This window comes from Cygnus olor, chromosome 9, assembly GCF_009769625.2.
Source record: "Cygnus olor isolate bCygOlo1 chromosome 9, bCygOlo1.pri.v2, whole genome shotgun sequence".
Lineage (NCBI taxonomy): Eukaryota > Metazoa > Chordata > Aves > Anseriformes > Anatidae > Cygnus > Cygnus olor.
This window is the reverse complement of record NC_049177.1, coordinates 25013211-25027105: the sequence shown is the minus strand read 5'-3', so window position 1 is coordinate 25027105 and position 13895 is coordinate 25013211. Positions and strand designations below refer to the sequence as shown.

General features: G+C 38.5%; 1 protein-coding gene across 1 annotated transcript in view; it reads left to right on the top strand.

Annotated features, from left to right (window-relative positions):
- Nucleotides 1–13895, top strand: part of RSRC1 (arginine and serine rich coiled-coil 1) — a 144370-nt gene that overhangs the window by 19412 nt on the left and 111063 nt on the right. Inside the window, 1 exon segment of the mRNA XM_040566891.1 lies at nucleotides 12083–12253. Coding sequence (XP_040422825.1) covers nucleotides 12083–12253 — 171 coding nt within the window.

Sequence of the window (13895 nt, the reverse complement as noted above, 5' to 3'; positions counted from 1 at the left end):
TGTGTGGAATTGGGGATTCTGGATGGGCCCCATCACCAACTTTGCTTCAAAGCCTCTTCCTGTACTGAGTTTCCTCGTCACCGAAGGCAGAAGGTGCTATCTGCAGCCCTTTTGGGATTTGCTTTGGAAGATCAGCTTTAATTGCACGGGGCTTTGTCAGAGTTCTGCTGTTGGGAACCTCCAGCATGCCTTGAAATGATGAGCTGCCTCGGCCGGTACTTCCCATCCCTTTGGACTTTGCTCTCTTCAAGCAGTCATCTCTTCTGGGGTCACCTGAATTTGCTACAACACCGTGCAGTTTCTCTGCAGTCTGCCCACCGCTGGGACAGTGGTAAATAGTGTGGGCTCGCAGCAAATGTGGTCTAGAACATTGTTTTTGTATTTTGGAGCAAAATAAAACTAACCTGTACACATCGACATGTGTGTAACTTATAAATTTGCACCTCATGTTTTGACTAACAAAAAAGCAATTTTTGTAGCTAAAAATGGTCATCTTCTGTGAACTTTTAATGCACTGTATTTTAATGGTTTAAGTAAAGAAGCTACCCTCTAACAAAAATATGATGTACAGGTAAAGATTTTACTACTATGGTGGCTGAGGACTGCAAACCAAGAAAATATAAAAGCTTGGCTAAAAATCCTTTCACTACAGAAATCTTTTTCAGTATATTTTAAAATGCACATTGCAGAAGAATATAATAAACATCTCAGTTTCATTTTGGGTAGAGCTGTTTCCTTGCAGGTGAGAGCTTTCAAAATATATCTGGGACCTTTGGCTCTCTTACTAAACTAGAGAAGAGAAAACTGAATATTTTTTGAGTAAATGGCTAAACAGAAGCAGTTTATGAAAATATAAAATTCCACATTCATGACCCTTCCACAAGTTAGAGCAATCAGTTTAATGCAGGCAAATGTAATGTCCCTCTTCGGCTGTGACTTCTGAAAGTGTCTGTATGGGCTAGGTCAGTCTGCACCTGGCATCACTCGTAGTTCACCTCCCTTCGCCTTGTCTGGGCTTGAGACCCCCGAAGGCTGAGCTGTATGGTCAGGGATGGACTTGTTGCCAAGGAATCAATATCATTTTCCTTAAGATTTTAATTAGGGAATGTTAAATCACTCCTTGTTTTTGGCGTTTGGGTAGGTTTGTTTTGTTTTTTCCCTCTGAAAATGAATTGAAAATGACCAAAGAGTAGTTCTGTATACAGCTTGATATTTTTTGGTAATCAGATATTAAAATTTCTCCCCCCCGCCCCAAGTCCTTTATTTCCCATTACTGCTTCTTACTGTCTGCCCTGAGTGTTGTGTTCTACAACTCACAAGTAGATGGTAGAACAAACAAAACAAAAGTTATTGATGCTATTCTTGCTCTGAATCTTCTGTTCCATTTGTTTCATAGAATCATTTAGGTTGGAAAAGTTCTCTAAGATCATCTAGTCCAACATTTACCGGTTTGTCTTTAAAAGGTCAAAGGATGTTTTTGTTTCGAAAAATGTCCATCCCTGAAAAATGGCGATATACTGAAAATTTAAGTATTTTTGGTTCATAACATTACTTTGTATTTTACTTTGCAATGGGTAGGCGGCCAGGAGCTGCTGGGCGGGGCAGTGGGAGAACACAGAAAACGTCTGAGAAACAGGAAATATAGGGGAATTTCAAGCAGGTCTTCAATTTAGATTATCTGTTTATTCTCCTTTATTAATTTCACATCAGCTGGTTATCCTTCCTTAAGCCTCTGGCATTAAGAATTTTAACTATCAGATGAGGATACAGGGGTCCTCTTCTTCATGATTCCAGTCTACTGTGCCTTCTGCCTTTGCTTGTCCTACCTGCTAGCCCCAGTCAGCAGGTTTTTACTAAAATCAGAGTATATCAACAGATTTTGAGCTGAGACTACAAAAGCACGTTGGATTGCAACTAAGATTAACGTCCAAGTTGAGGGAGGCACAGTGATGGGAGAGGTTAGGATGGGTTGTTCCTCACTCCGAGTCGGAATGGAGCCCCGGAGAGCTGCCGGTCAGACAACGGGGTAAAGCAGGACCCGGGGTGTTCTGGTGAAAGGCTTCCTGGTGAAGGATCTGAATGAGGGAGTATGCCCGTGCTAAATTAAAAAGATTGAATTGTCTCAATAACACAGTGAAGTCTTGCCCTTATTTCAGAAGGTATTTTACAGCAAGATGGTCTGATCACAGGATGGGTGCATCTTCTAACACCAAAGCTTAGTGACCAGTGTTCGCAAGTTTCTAGCATGTTGCAACTGTGAAGTATCACAGATGGTCAGAGATGAGATCATCTCAGCTGAGGAATGGCAATACCTTGGTTGCCTGTGGTTAGTCAACGTATCCCACATTACTTGTAACAGGAAAGTACCAGGGAGGGATCGAGCCCTTGGTGTGCTGCGTGCAGTATCGATGTATTCGAAACAGAATTTCACCCCCCAAGACTCTGTAGTTTGATCAGTAGAAGGAAACAATAGGTATATGAAAAAATGAAGTTGGAGAGACATGAAAAACCCAACAGCAGAACAAATGTCTGCCAGCACAGCGAGCCACAGGCAGCTAGCGTTGTCACTGTAGGCAAAGGGACATCAATGACTGCTGAAGGAGCATTTGAAGGTGGCAGGCAACTTTTCCTCACTTAGTACATCGATAGCTTAATATTCATGATTCCCTTTCACTTTTAAAATCTCCTGGTCTGTTTCCATGCCCTCCTCCCCCCGACTTCCCCACAGTGATGTTACTGTTGTGTGTTGGGACGTAGCTGCTGGGAAAAGAGCTGCTGCAGCTTGTGTGGGGCATGTTAGTGTTGTGTAGGGGGAGTTGGCTTGTTACTGCACAGCCTTAGTGACATTTCTGATGGAAATAATGCAGTTTACATTTTAATTCTTGCCTTTAGGTTTCAAAATTGCGGAGAATGTATTACATAACAGCTGCTGTCGCAGGCTTCTTGCAGATTCAGGAGGGCCATGCAGTGCTGGTTTGTAATTATTTCTTGCTTTTGCTGTGGTTTTGTGAGGCTTTGTTATTTTCTTTTAAAAGAAAAGAAAGGCTTAGAAGAAAATTCCATAGTAAGTCTTTGAGGCTCTTTTAACACGAGAGAGTTACGTTGAAATCACATTTTTGTTGATGATTATTACCCCTTTTAAATCATGACTAATTTCCAATAGTTTGTGATAGCTATCAATATGTTAATATGTTAATAATTAATGTGTTGTTTTATTTGCAATCTTCTGTGTAACAGTTGCAGCTGCTATGATGAAAATACTTTTTGTTTGGAATGCTACATGAAACTTTCACAGCTTTCTTTCCTATCCTGGAGTTTTTAATTAGTTGTTAGAGATGGGCTTTGGGAAAGACACAGCAGGGTTGTAGGTGACTACTTCCAGGAGACGAACAGTAGCTGCCAATAAGCTCGTCAGCTGTGTATTCTTCATCTGCCTCCAGCAAATAAGCTGTTTCCTGTTCAAAAAGGAGAATATTTAAAACAAACAAAAAACCTCTCCTCCATGTACATTGTGTCTGTAAAATACAAAATACTAAAGTAAGAGGCGTCCAACTTGCATGTGAATTAGGAAATAATCTTTGCATTTATAGAACGTGTATTGAAAAGTCCTAATGATATGTAAAAACTGTTTATGGAGTGTTTTCAAAACATTTTGACAATATGGTATTAAATGGTTTTGCTTTTGTTGTTGTTCTTCAGGAGTTTCTAAAGCTCAGGAGTCAAAGTTATGACTTAATTTTTGGAGCCCTGATCCTATAATAAAATAATGACTATTTTCATTAAATATATATATATATATATATATATTTAATTTGAAAAAAATAATACAAAAAAGATTGCATTTTAAAAAAAATCTTTATATATGCTTCATAAACCGAATGTGGTAAAACGGATAGGTGGAATACCTCCAAATCTTTTATTTATTTATTTATTTATTTAAAACCCCACAGAATTTATGCCTTGCATGCTTGGTTATCACTGAGTTAAAGAGAAAACTTTCTATTTTTTCTTAATTTGGAGCACAAAGTAATGGTTTAGTTTACCAGTCAGGTGGCAGTAGGCATATAGCTTTTATGGCTTTTTATTTTTTTTTTTTCAGTTTATGAGAACAGTTAGTGTCCCATTGTGTAAGTTGATTTCAAGCATCTGTTTAGGTAATTTCATTCAGCTGTCTAATATCTCTTTGTGGCTATGAGGATACATAAATATTATACTATCTTTAAGCTGAAACTGTGATTGGGGCCTCAATCTTAGATGTTTTACAATCCCAAGAAATAAAATAGCAGTGTTGTCAGAGACAGAAGAGTAGAACTTACCTGTAACTAATCTGAGCTTCCCAGAGGCACCAGGGAAGTGAAGAAATCATCCTCAAAATCTGTCATTTATATTCCTTAACTTTTTAACATAATATCAGAGGTGCTGTCAAATTTACAGCAAATAATTACCTGGATAGTGATTCCATCTGGAAAATGAATTTGAACTTTTTTAATTGCTTTGTGATACAGCCAGATCTTCCTGTCGTAGCAGATGCAGAGTCACTAATGCCTGCATGATGTAGAAACAAATAATTTGGTGCATTTATGGAGAGTCCTGAAAGGAATCTGGACCCTTGTTTCTTAAAATATATTTCAGCTGCATCAAGGATAGAAAAACTGCATCTGTGTGTATAAATTAATTACAAAGCTTGAAGAAATTACTTATAAATAAAATGTTACCTTACTTGTTCATATAGAATTTGACTTTTCCCATACTGGTTTTTAAAGAATAAATAAATAAATAAATAAATAAATAGTCTTTTCTGCAGAATTAGACAATTTGAATGAACTTTTTGTTTTTGTTTTCTCTGCTGTAACCTAAGAAGTGGAAGTTCTGGAATTGGGTTAGAAAGTCAAGGAATCCCTTTCTCATGTCTCATCACAAGTGTTTCCCTTTAGCCTCACCTTGAAGTTGAGTAGCTTTTTAAACTCTTGTATGAACAGAGGACGAGCTGGATATTCTCAACTGATTCATGGCTGTTGCTTTTCTGAGAAAGGATGGGAATTTGGTGGGGGTAGCTTTTTTCTTATTTTGCTTTTATTTAATAGCCAGGACAGTGCACTAACCCCCATTTCTTTATTATTGTATTACCCCAAAATTATTGGAAGTAAATACTACATTTTTCTGTTCAGTCATGAGGTAGCAACGTGAATGTAGGGTTAAAAAATGTCCCATTTTGAGGCATTCTCTAAGAAAAGGAATAAATGAGAGAAATTCACTTACTGAAAAAATAGATGATCTTCAGCTGAATTTCGTAATTTGAGGTGGAATCTCAAAAAAAGAGAGGTAGTTCCTAGTCTTTGCAGAGATGAGGAAATGAATGATACAACCCGTTTTCCCTTAGCGGGGATGAGGCTGAGGATGCGCAGTTCCTTTGGACCAGCTGTATCGCGGGCACTTACCGACCTGTGCGCGGGCTGAAGGAATGAAGTGGGGGGAGAATACCCTCCTGCCATCACTAATGGAGTGGAACAGTTTACAATTCCAGTAGATCAGTGGGAGCTGTTCACACAGCTGTTCTCCCTGCCCAGATCCCCCACAGCACACTTCATTACACTTCCTTTGGCCGCAGCTGCTCCCACAGCCCTGCCTCTGCATAAAAAGCCTGTTGGAAAATAGCACGTAGAGTTTTCTGTGCCGAATGCAGAAATAATGCGTATCCAATAGCGCTGCGGTTAGTTTATGTACTTCCATGCGTATCTGTAACGTGCAGCTGGCCGTTAGAAGCACATCACACGTCGGGAGGGAGCAGGGAGGTGCCCCTCAGGTGAGCCCTGTCAGCGGAGCTGCGCGCAGGGCCGTGGCGCTGGCTTTGTTAGGCCTCTGTAAACTTACAGCGACAAAACCAGCTCCTTGCTTGATTAGCTGATGCTTAATCTAGGATCTATATTTCTGGTTTTCAGGCAGTATTTTGGAAAGCATGTTTTCTGGTTTTAGTGTTCGGAAGGCTTTTTTTGACGTGCCCCTGATGCTGGCAGGGCTGCAGCCAGCATGCTCGTCTCCCTCACTTCTTGGGCAAGGAGCTCACACGGCTGTGAGCGAAGGGCTGCTGGCAGAAAAGCTCAGTTTAAGTAAACTTTGTATATTGTTTTCCCTCTTCTTGTTGATCTCCTGTAGGTTTTCTAACACCTTTGGGGTACCATTGGTGTATATGGACCCAGAGAGAGGCAGTTGTTGTCAGCACTGCTTCTACATTCTCTCAGCTTCTGTCAGCAGGCTCCTTGTAGGATGGCCAAGGGGTGCTGTGGCAAAGAAGGCTTTCTAGTCGTCTTTGGAAGTGAGAGCAGGTAGGCCAGAAGAATGAGAAGAACGAGATTTGTAACAAATGGGCTGCTTGAGAACAAACAACAATAGCGGTGTCTTTTCTGTTTGTTCTGCTGGCCCGCCCATTTATGTCCCCAGCACATTTATGTGCTGGCACTCATGCCAAGTGTTCAGTAACTGTTTGGTTTGGTTGGTTTTAATTACAGTTTACTGGAAGTTTGAGTATTATTTCCTCAAATGTTTAATTATGTAATTAAAATGATTTATAGGTGGAGAATTGTTTATTACTGAACTAAGTTGGTACCTGCATCTGGTGAATCTATTTTCTTCATTCTGCAAACTGTGTTCATGATTCTCTGTTACTGTTTGTATTTCACCTTGCATTTCTCCAGCACAGTAGACTATCTTTAATACCCCTCTATTTTGTTTCTTATCAATTGTCTAAACTGCTGTCTCAAAACAACTTGTTTCCTCCAGGTACTAGTCTCATTTCAGACTTTAAAGCTGCCTCTGCTTCTGCATGTTTTCATTTTCCCTCACCTTATATTTAACAATAAATAACCATATTATCATACACTTTGTCATTACCATATTATCTACATTTAACTTCCTTAAATGCATGCATTTTGAAATTGCAAACTAAGAGTGACTTAGACTGTTCTATAGAGGTATCCATATTCAAAAAAAAAAAAAGGTATTAACTTCCACACTTTAAACAACTGCAGCCGATGCTTGAAGTTATTTTACATTCCCCAAGAACTTGCACCATGATTTTTTTTTTCTTGCTAGTGAAATTGAGTTAAACAAGAAACCTCTTAATATGCTTTGAAAGAGAACATGTCATTTTGCTGCAATTAGTTGTGTTTGCACTGTCTTTATTACCAATATGAATATCCAGGTTTGATGCAATGCAGTCATTTCATTGTTCTTTGCCAGACTTCTGATTTTTTGCCAAAGTATTAAAGAGGCATGAATTTGTTGGGTTTTGTTTGTGGTTGTTGAGCTTATAATAAGCTAATAAGAGCTGTGTCAGCTGCGAGATATTTAGAAGAATACTTGTGAAGAGCTTAACATCTCAGAAACTTCCATTTGAGTGGTGATTGTTATTTGCCAATAAAGTCACTTTTTTTTTTTCCCCAGAAACTTACCTTCACTGCAGGAATGCTCACTTCCTTCTGTTTGAGCTTTCTTGTATTTGCACTCTAATTCCTCTTTCCATTTAAAAAGTCTATCTCAGTGGCTGCTTTCAAATTGTAGTGTTTTGAAAAGATTAGATTGTACCTATAAGATATAGCTCAATGCTTTAGTGCAATATAATTGGGGAAATACTAAACGACACTGACCTCATTTCCTTTAGAACAATGAAAATTAATAGTTTCACGTTTTATTAGGCTGATATTCCAGATGTAGTGTACATTTAATTAAGTGTAGTTTCCTTTTGGTTATGGTATGTGTATCTGCTTTTTGTCGCAAATTCTTTCTAGTTTTACAGTTTTCCACATGTTTTCTTTCACCATTTATGATTTTTTCAAAGCAGAGCTATAAGGATTTAAATCACTTTAGCATGCAGCAAAACAGTTCCCATTCAAACAATAAACGCCATTTTAAAAAGCCTTTAGATCTTCTGTCACTTCATAAATATAAATGTATAAAAACATTATGCAGTTGTAGTGCCCACCTGCTAATTAAATGCAGATTTCCTCAAACTTGTTTTAAAATCTGCTTATTTGTTTCAACTCTGTCTCTGTTCAGAATACATATGGCCCTTGTGAAACTAATTATGCTTATGGAGCAGCTGTTAAATTTAGTGCAACTAATTTTATCCAATATTTTACATTTTAATTGATTACCTGTGAAGAAATTAGCAAATTAACACTTATTGTGCAGTAACTGAATGGGCTTTTATGGATACTTTCAATTTTTACAAGTGGACTAAGTGTTGATGGAATAAAGACATTTCTTAGGATTTTAGATAGGAAAGTTATTGGTGAGCCTTGATTATCTGGTGTGAGAATTTAGGGATACTGAGTGATGCCAAGCATCTGTGTGTTCTGTAAGTTAGACATGAAAAGCAGATTGGAAAGTAATAGCTTTTCACAGAATTTTGGTAACATATGGGCTTATCTGGATCTAAGAACTCTTTGAAGATCTTTGAACTTGACTAAATGACTTAACCTTTGGCATGGTGGGTGGGTGTTTGTGCACGGTGCTTTGGGGGAAGGGGGGTGCGTGCTGGCAGTCTACTCTCCAGCCTGATTTTTTTCCTCCAATAGTTCTGTAATTGGAACACTTTGCAACTTGCTTTAATATTAATAATTGGGATTTTAAAACAAATGCAACAGCAATAAAATAGAAGATCTTTATTCTCCGCCTGATCCGTGGACTTTTATACTTGTTTACTTAATTCGTGGCACATCTGACTTGTAGCTCCATTTTGTAAAGTTGCTTCTTTCCTTTTTTGCATATATCACAGGGTATTTTAATATTGATCCATGGTAGCATACAGGTAAACCCGTCTGTTCTGGAGATGGAACAACACTGCAACTTGTTAGGCACAGAGTAGCAACTTCATATACTTGAATTTTCACTTTATGAAATGGTTTTCCACTGCCAAGAGCCTTTTGAGGTTTTTGGACTTAATGTAGGGCTCTAGGAAGTTTGTATGAAGTATTCTTAAAACAATATTATATATAACAGACTTGGGGCCTTTACGGAAAGAGAAAAGCTTTATTAAAATGGCAACGTACCGGGGAATGAGGTTGTAGGGGTAGGTCCTTGCCAGGAGGCTGCAGCCCGCTCCTCTGCCTCCCCTCCGCCCCTGCGCCTGGCCCGCGCCCTCGAGGGCTGGCAGTGTCACATGCCGAGGGCGGTTTTGGCAATATGAAACATCATTTTTCTTGTTGCTCTTGATCTTATTTTCCTACTGAAGTTTATGTAATTAAAGTAGATGTACTAGTGAAAGACCAGTGGCCTTACCTGAACTTGTCAAAGCATGATCTCAATTCTGAGGCTTCAGATTCTGCGGTTAGCTCAGAAAAGTGGATTCTTGAGGACAAACGTTACCTTTTTCTTTAGAAGGGAGAAAGAAAGGGGAGAAAAAACATAGAAATGAAGTAGAGAAAGTTACATGGGTTACAAAGTCAAAGGCTCAAAGCTACAATGTTCCAGACTTGCTTTTAAATACTGTCCTAATTCTGTCCTGATGTCTGCATGACGGTGTCTGTTAATGCAGTCAGTCAAGCTACGTGGGGAATCGTGGCTTCTTCACTGAGTAATCCTCTTGTCACCTGGTTCACTGAAATTGGTGTCGCAGAATTAGACATGGAGTGTATTAACAGGTGGATTTAACTAGCCCAGGCTGCAAAAGATTGGAGCTTCCCTCAGAGCTGGAGGAAATGAGGTTGGTTTTGGATATTGAAGGGTTTTAAACTCTTCTGTAAGAGGGAAGATAGAGGTGGTTGTTTCTTTGGGGAGTACTTACCAATAAGATAAAATCCCTGGAAGAGTTGAAGGCAGCATTAAAGTTAGGCTGTTCCTTGTTTCCTTTCCTCAGCTTTCCTTATTCACTTCATCTCTATTCATGACTGGGATCAGTACGTCAATAATAGATGCATTTCTGGAGTTGTGTTGCCTTATCTGTGCATTACAACTACTATTTGTAATCCATGTAAGCAAATAGAATTAACTTGGACTGATTTTCTTTTATTTTGGAGCGCTCTAGCTTGGGAGCATTAAGGGAAAGAAATGAAAAATGAAATACTTGCAAAAAACTTTGTACAATAATAGAAAACTCAGAAAAACTCATCTTTGGAGAGAGGTACCAGGCCACATCTCTGTGTGGATCCATCACAGGGCGGAGCGGCTGCATATAAATTATACCTACTGTTTAGGTAACAGAAATCTAGGATTTGAGCACCCATCTAAATTAAACTGAATTTGCTGTTATTTTTAACTGAAAAATGTAGATGGGAAAACAAGTTCAAATTTGAGCTGAGGAAGTGAGCTCTTTAGCGATAGATATTTTAGATTCCTCAGTTATTTGTTTGTAGGACTACACTGTTAAGTAAGGAGAGGCATTTCATCAAATGAAATTGATCTGTGTTGCTATAGGGCATTTTTATTTTTAAATTATATATACTGTTTCTGACTCTGCATCTTACCTGCGGTGTTCTCGGAAATCGTGGTTGCCGTCCAAGTGATCTCATCTGCAGGGCAGTGGTCTGTTCAGAACAAAACTTCCTGCACCTGAGAGCTGAAGAATAGGTGGATGCTTTTTAATTTGTGATGAAATAATAAAAATCCGTTTTGAGACAGAAAATGTTCTATAGTTCATAATACGCCCCTTAAGTGGTAATTCGACCTATTGTGTTAGAGCTAATACTGTGACCAATAATAGAAGATATAATGTTGCAAGAGATGCCATCTGCTGAATGAAACGTAAAACTGAGGTTCTGACCTCTGGTGCTAGTCTAAAAGGCTTGATGGCTGGAGTAGGTATGTTAACCCCAGTATGCTGGACAAATTCCAGACTCAGTAACAGCATTCTTCCTAAATTTGATTTATAGCTTCATCTGGATGTAGTATTTTCTTTTGCTTGTTCTATTGTGGAGGTTTATTAAACAGTTGTTGCCTTTAAAATTGAGTGATCTTCTGTATGTGATTTTGCTTTTAAAGGCCTTTGGAGTTTTGCAGTCCAAGAGGTGCTAAATAATTTTTTTAATACGATTTTATGAAATGCTCTCCCCCATCCCCAGCCCTCTTGGTACTTAATGAAAATTTTCAAAGAGTCGTGATCAGAACTTTTATGAAGATGTACGCCGTGATAGAAACTAGTGGAAACTTGAGTTGCTGTTTTCCTAAATGTGCATTGTAAATGCGCATAAGTAGCTAAAGACTTAACTACTCATATACCATCAGCAGAGATGTATTGATTGATAATAAATTATACAATTAAATTTAGAAAATCATCTAAAAAATCAGGAATCACATAGAAACACACATAGAAATCACAGAGAAACAGTTTTGGGTACACATAGAAGCAGTTATATTGTAATACTACCTGATCTTTTTTCATTCAAGTGTATCAGTAACAACATAAATTTATTACAGAGGAGTGGATAATGTGATTGAGAACAGAGTATCCTATAGCCAGCTTGCAGCCAAGAACCAGAGGACTGTATGTGCACAAAGCCTTGCACCTGTATGCAGTTTCTGGCGATATTGGACCTGTAGGGTTGGCGTATTTATAGGTTTTCTGCAGCGTGTTTCAGGCCTGAATATAAAAAAAAAAAAGTGCTTAAATGTCAGCTCTGCAGGCTACAGTTAGGGTTTTGTAAATGTCACTTTTTTATTCTGTTGGAACATTGTTAGCAGAAGTATTTAATATGTAAATACAAGTACTTAATAGCATCTGTAAATTCTTCAATTATTTGCTAAGCTAAATTGATCAGAATTTAAGAATGCAGTGTTTAATGCTTAAGAAAGATTTTCCATCCTTACTTTCTTCAATAGCGCTAAAGACTATTTTGTTAATACTTGATTATTTTCTTAATGCATGAATACTGTGTAGTATGATTTAATTTACTTTGCATTCTTCCTTCAGAACAGAAGCAATGTTTTCTTCTTTTCTTTTGAGAAATTGGTAGGTTTTTGTTTAAAAATATTAAATTACTAAATGATTTGAAAATGAGTTCAAAATAGTTGGACTAAATAACAAATCTAACATACAGTGATGGTGAAAAATGCATAATTGCTAAATTTTAATATTATGGATTTTGTATAGATCACGATCAAGACCTCGTCAACGTTCTTATAGTCGAAGTAGTGAAAGATCCAGTCATAGGAGAACTCATAGTGGGTCTCGTGAAAGAGAGCGGCGTAAAGGCAGAGAGAAAGAAAAAGTAAAAGAGAAAGGCAAAGGAAAAGAAAAGGAGATATATGGCGCAAAGCATGGGTAAGTGAAATGACAACGCAGCTGTAATAAAAACAGGCAATGATTTAGAGTTTTACTTTTTAAAAAATCTGTTTTATTTGTATAATGCATGCTACTTATGTAAACAAAATGGAAATTATTAAAAATCTTTGAATCACATGATTCTGAGTATTTTAAAATTCTGGCATGTGGCACCATTTGAACTAAATGATTAACAGTTCTTTTTTCTTCCTTGCCTTGCAAATATGCTAAGTAGCTTTTCTTCAGTAGATGAATGTAACTCACTTTCTGATCCATTATAACCACAGTTTAAGGTAAAGAAATGGAGTACTGAAAAGCACGAAGATTATTTCCTATGAAAAATTGTTTTTCACTGTGTGTGGTGGGTTTACCCCCGACTTCTGTGTTGACAGAAGTTTGTTGGTCTTCATTTGTGGCTCAAAGTATTGTTTCAGTAGAAGTACTTGCCATGCTTCAGTGATGGACTGCCTTTCAAAACATACTGCCAGCCTAATTTTTGCTTGAAGTAACTTAGATTGTTGATCTTGTTTTTACAGCTTTCAGTGAAGGCGGTTTATGTAGTTACCTCTACTTTATACATCTTGATCTCTTGCAACCTTTAGCGTGATGTGCATCTTTTCAGGGATGGGTTGGTTTCAGAAAGGAAGACACTGGTGTACTGAACCTCCATCATGCATTTCCCTTTGGTGTGTTCCCACTGAAATGCTAAGTGGGAATTTCTAGAACAGCATCCTCCACCGGTCTTCCTGGAGATACCTCACGATAACCTGCTCGGTTTTACATCCTGACGATACTGGTTACTTAGTCCCTCAGATATCGTTCCTGCTTGTCCTTGGTTATGTAATTGATTATGCAAATATTCAGGATTAGCTATTTACGTTTTTTTTTCTTACTTGTAGTACATAGACTGCTGGGAACTTCAAGGATGGTGTCGGCCACTCATTTCAAGTGCTACTTTCCCAGTTTCACTAACCCACGTGTAATATTTACTATGAGGGTGGCGAGGCCCTGGCGCAGGCTGCTGCGAGGAGCTGGCACTGCCCCATCCCTGGCAGTGCCCAAGGCCGGGCTGGGGGGATTTGGGCAGCCTGGGCTGGGGGCACGGGGCCCTGCCCGTGCAGGGGGATCTGGGGGGGCTTTGAGGTCCCTTCCGACCCAAACCAGTCTGCGGTTCTGTGATTCATCTGTTGTTATTGCAGATGTGTTCAGCCCTCAGTAGGATTCACTGTAAATATCTTGGAGCCTCTGAGATGTTTGTGGTATGTCATAAACAAGATGCCTGTTACCTGTTTACCTGAAGTTTGAATACGTTTTGGTACGTGTGGAAGAATGAGGAGAAGCCTGGACGTTGCAGCCCAATTTTTTTTTTCTCCTGAAGTAGATTCTAGTGCCCTGAATAGGGCAAGAATCCATACTGAGCACGATACATTTGGTGCGTGAGAGGTCTTCTGGACTTTGTACAGAAGCACATCTTAAATCATGTTGGAATATATTGCAGTGCTTTATTAGCATACTGCCTGACTTTATGTCCTTTTGTAATAAGGATCAATATCAGCAAGCTGTAGGAAGAACTCAGAAGTGCCCAGATTTTTTTTGGAAGCAAACAATTTACCTTTATATTTTGATAACTTACAAAATTGCT